The sequence below is a fragment of the Rutidosis leptorrhynchoides genome, chromosome 4, assembly GCF_046630445.1.
Source record: "Rutidosis leptorrhynchoides isolate AG116_Rl617_1_P2 chromosome 4, CSIRO_AGI_Rlap_v1, whole genome shotgun sequence".
Taxonomy (NCBI): domain Eukaryota; kingdom Viridiplantae; phylum Streptophyta; class Magnoliopsida; order Asterales; family Asteraceae; genus Rutidosis; species Rutidosis leptorrhynchoides.
The window spans coordinates 625,871,399-625,873,237 of record NC_092336.1 but is presented as its reverse complement, the minus strand read 5'-3'; the positions used below and the strand labels follow the sequence as shown (position 1 = coordinate 625,873,237).

General features: G+C 37.5%; 1 protein-coding gene across 1 annotated transcript; it reads left to right on the top strand.

The window, feature by feature from the left end:
- Positions 1-541: 541 nt before the first annotated feature.
- LOC139843086 (uncharacterized) lies at positions 542-1,447 on the top strand. The gene has a single exon (XM_071833163.1). The coding sequence runs from the start codon at positions 542-544 to the stop codon at positions 1,445-1,447; it is 906 nt and encodes a 301-aa protein (XP_071689264.1).
- The last annotated feature ends 392 nt before the right edge of the window (positions 1,448-1,839 follow it).

The window sequence follows — 1,839 nt, the reverse complement described above, 5'->3', positions numbered from 1 at the left end:
TAAAAGTAGACCTTTTATATGTCGTGTTTTGATATTGATTATGCTTCATTGCACATGTTGCACAACCCAATATCCAACTATATCAATATTAATAAGAGTATGTTTTACATATTCAGGTAAACAACATCAAATAACAAATCTTAATGACTATGAATAATCAATATATAAAAATTGGTTACGGGAAGTAAGAAAAATGGATATTAAAAAAGAATAAAAAATCTTATTGTGATTAGAGGATTCCCAACGGGCTCCGCCCTCGTAATGTCATCACCACCGCCCTCGAGGGCGCCGATGGCATTCATCCCGCCGTCGGACGCCCTCGTTCATCTCTCCTGGTTCCGTTCTGGTGAATGTCTTGGCCATAATATTTTGAGAACGTATAATACATTTATTATTGAATATATTTGTTTGTTTCAAACGGCTATAATGCCGTTGGAACTTTTTTTTTCCAACCCCCACTATATATACCTCTATACCATTACACTACCACTTCATACAATCTCTACTTTTATTTCACAATATTTATTCAATTCCATTAAAAATGCCTAAAAAAAATATTGATAGTCTTACGAAAGATGCGTTAGATATTGCAAGTTCTAATTTCAATATTGTCGCATTCGATCTACTTGCTCAAATAGATAAAGACGAAGAGGAAGAAGTCAATCAACCAATTCCAAGGGCGCCTCGAAGATTTATTCATAGAGACCGAGAGGGAACCGCGATGCGTTTATGGAATGATTATTTTTCCGAGAATCCAACTTTTCCCGGAGATTATTTTCGTCGCCGTTATAGGATGAGTCGACCATTGTTTATACGCATATGCCAAGGTATAATGAATTACTCTCAAGAACCTATTCTCGAGTATTTTTTATGTTTTCATCAAAAGCGGGATGCTACCGGGTTGTTGGGTTTTAATGTTTTTCAAAAATGTACATCCGCAATACGCCAATTAGCATACGGTACTGCACCTGATGCTTTTGACGAGTACTTACATATGGGTCAACAAACATCATATGATTGTTTGAATAATTTTTGTAAGAGCGTGATTCACTTGTACGGTTCGGAGTATATGAGAAAACCGACTCCACAAGACGTAGCACGTCTTATATCCGCACATGCGGAATTACATGGTTTTCCGGGAATGTTGGGTAGCTTAGATTGTATTCATTGGGCTTGGAAAAATTGTCCATATAAATATAAAGGTCATTATACTAGAGGCGATCATGGGTATCCAACAATCATGTTAGAAGCTGTGGTATCTTATGATTTATGGATTTGGCATGCTTATTTTGGACCCGCTGGTTCAAACAACGACATCAATGTCCTTAATCAATCTGATTTATTTAACGAGTTACTTCAAGACACGGCTCCACCGTGTAATTTTTCGGTTAGTGGTTGTAATTTCAATAAAGGTTACTACCTAACCGATGGGATATATCCGGATTGAGCGACACTAGTTAAGCCTTTCAAAAGTCCACCTGACCCAAAATCGGTAAAATTTAAAAAATATCAAGAATCTGCTCGGAAAGATATTGAACGGGCATTCGGTGTACTTCAAGGTCGATGGCAAATAATAAAAAACCCGTGCCGACAATTCTATGTCGAAAGAATCCGAAGAATTATGCACGCTTGTGTTATTTTGCATAATATGATCACCGAAGACAATGGACATGCAATGTGTTCACTTGAAGAGAATTACAAGCCAACTCGTCGTCCACATCGATCAATCCAGGAAAGGGTTGAAGCACACATGCGCATTAATAAAGAATTGCGAGATTCGTCCATTCATCATCTACTACGACAAAAGCTCATCGAACACATTTGGAATCTTCCGGCTAA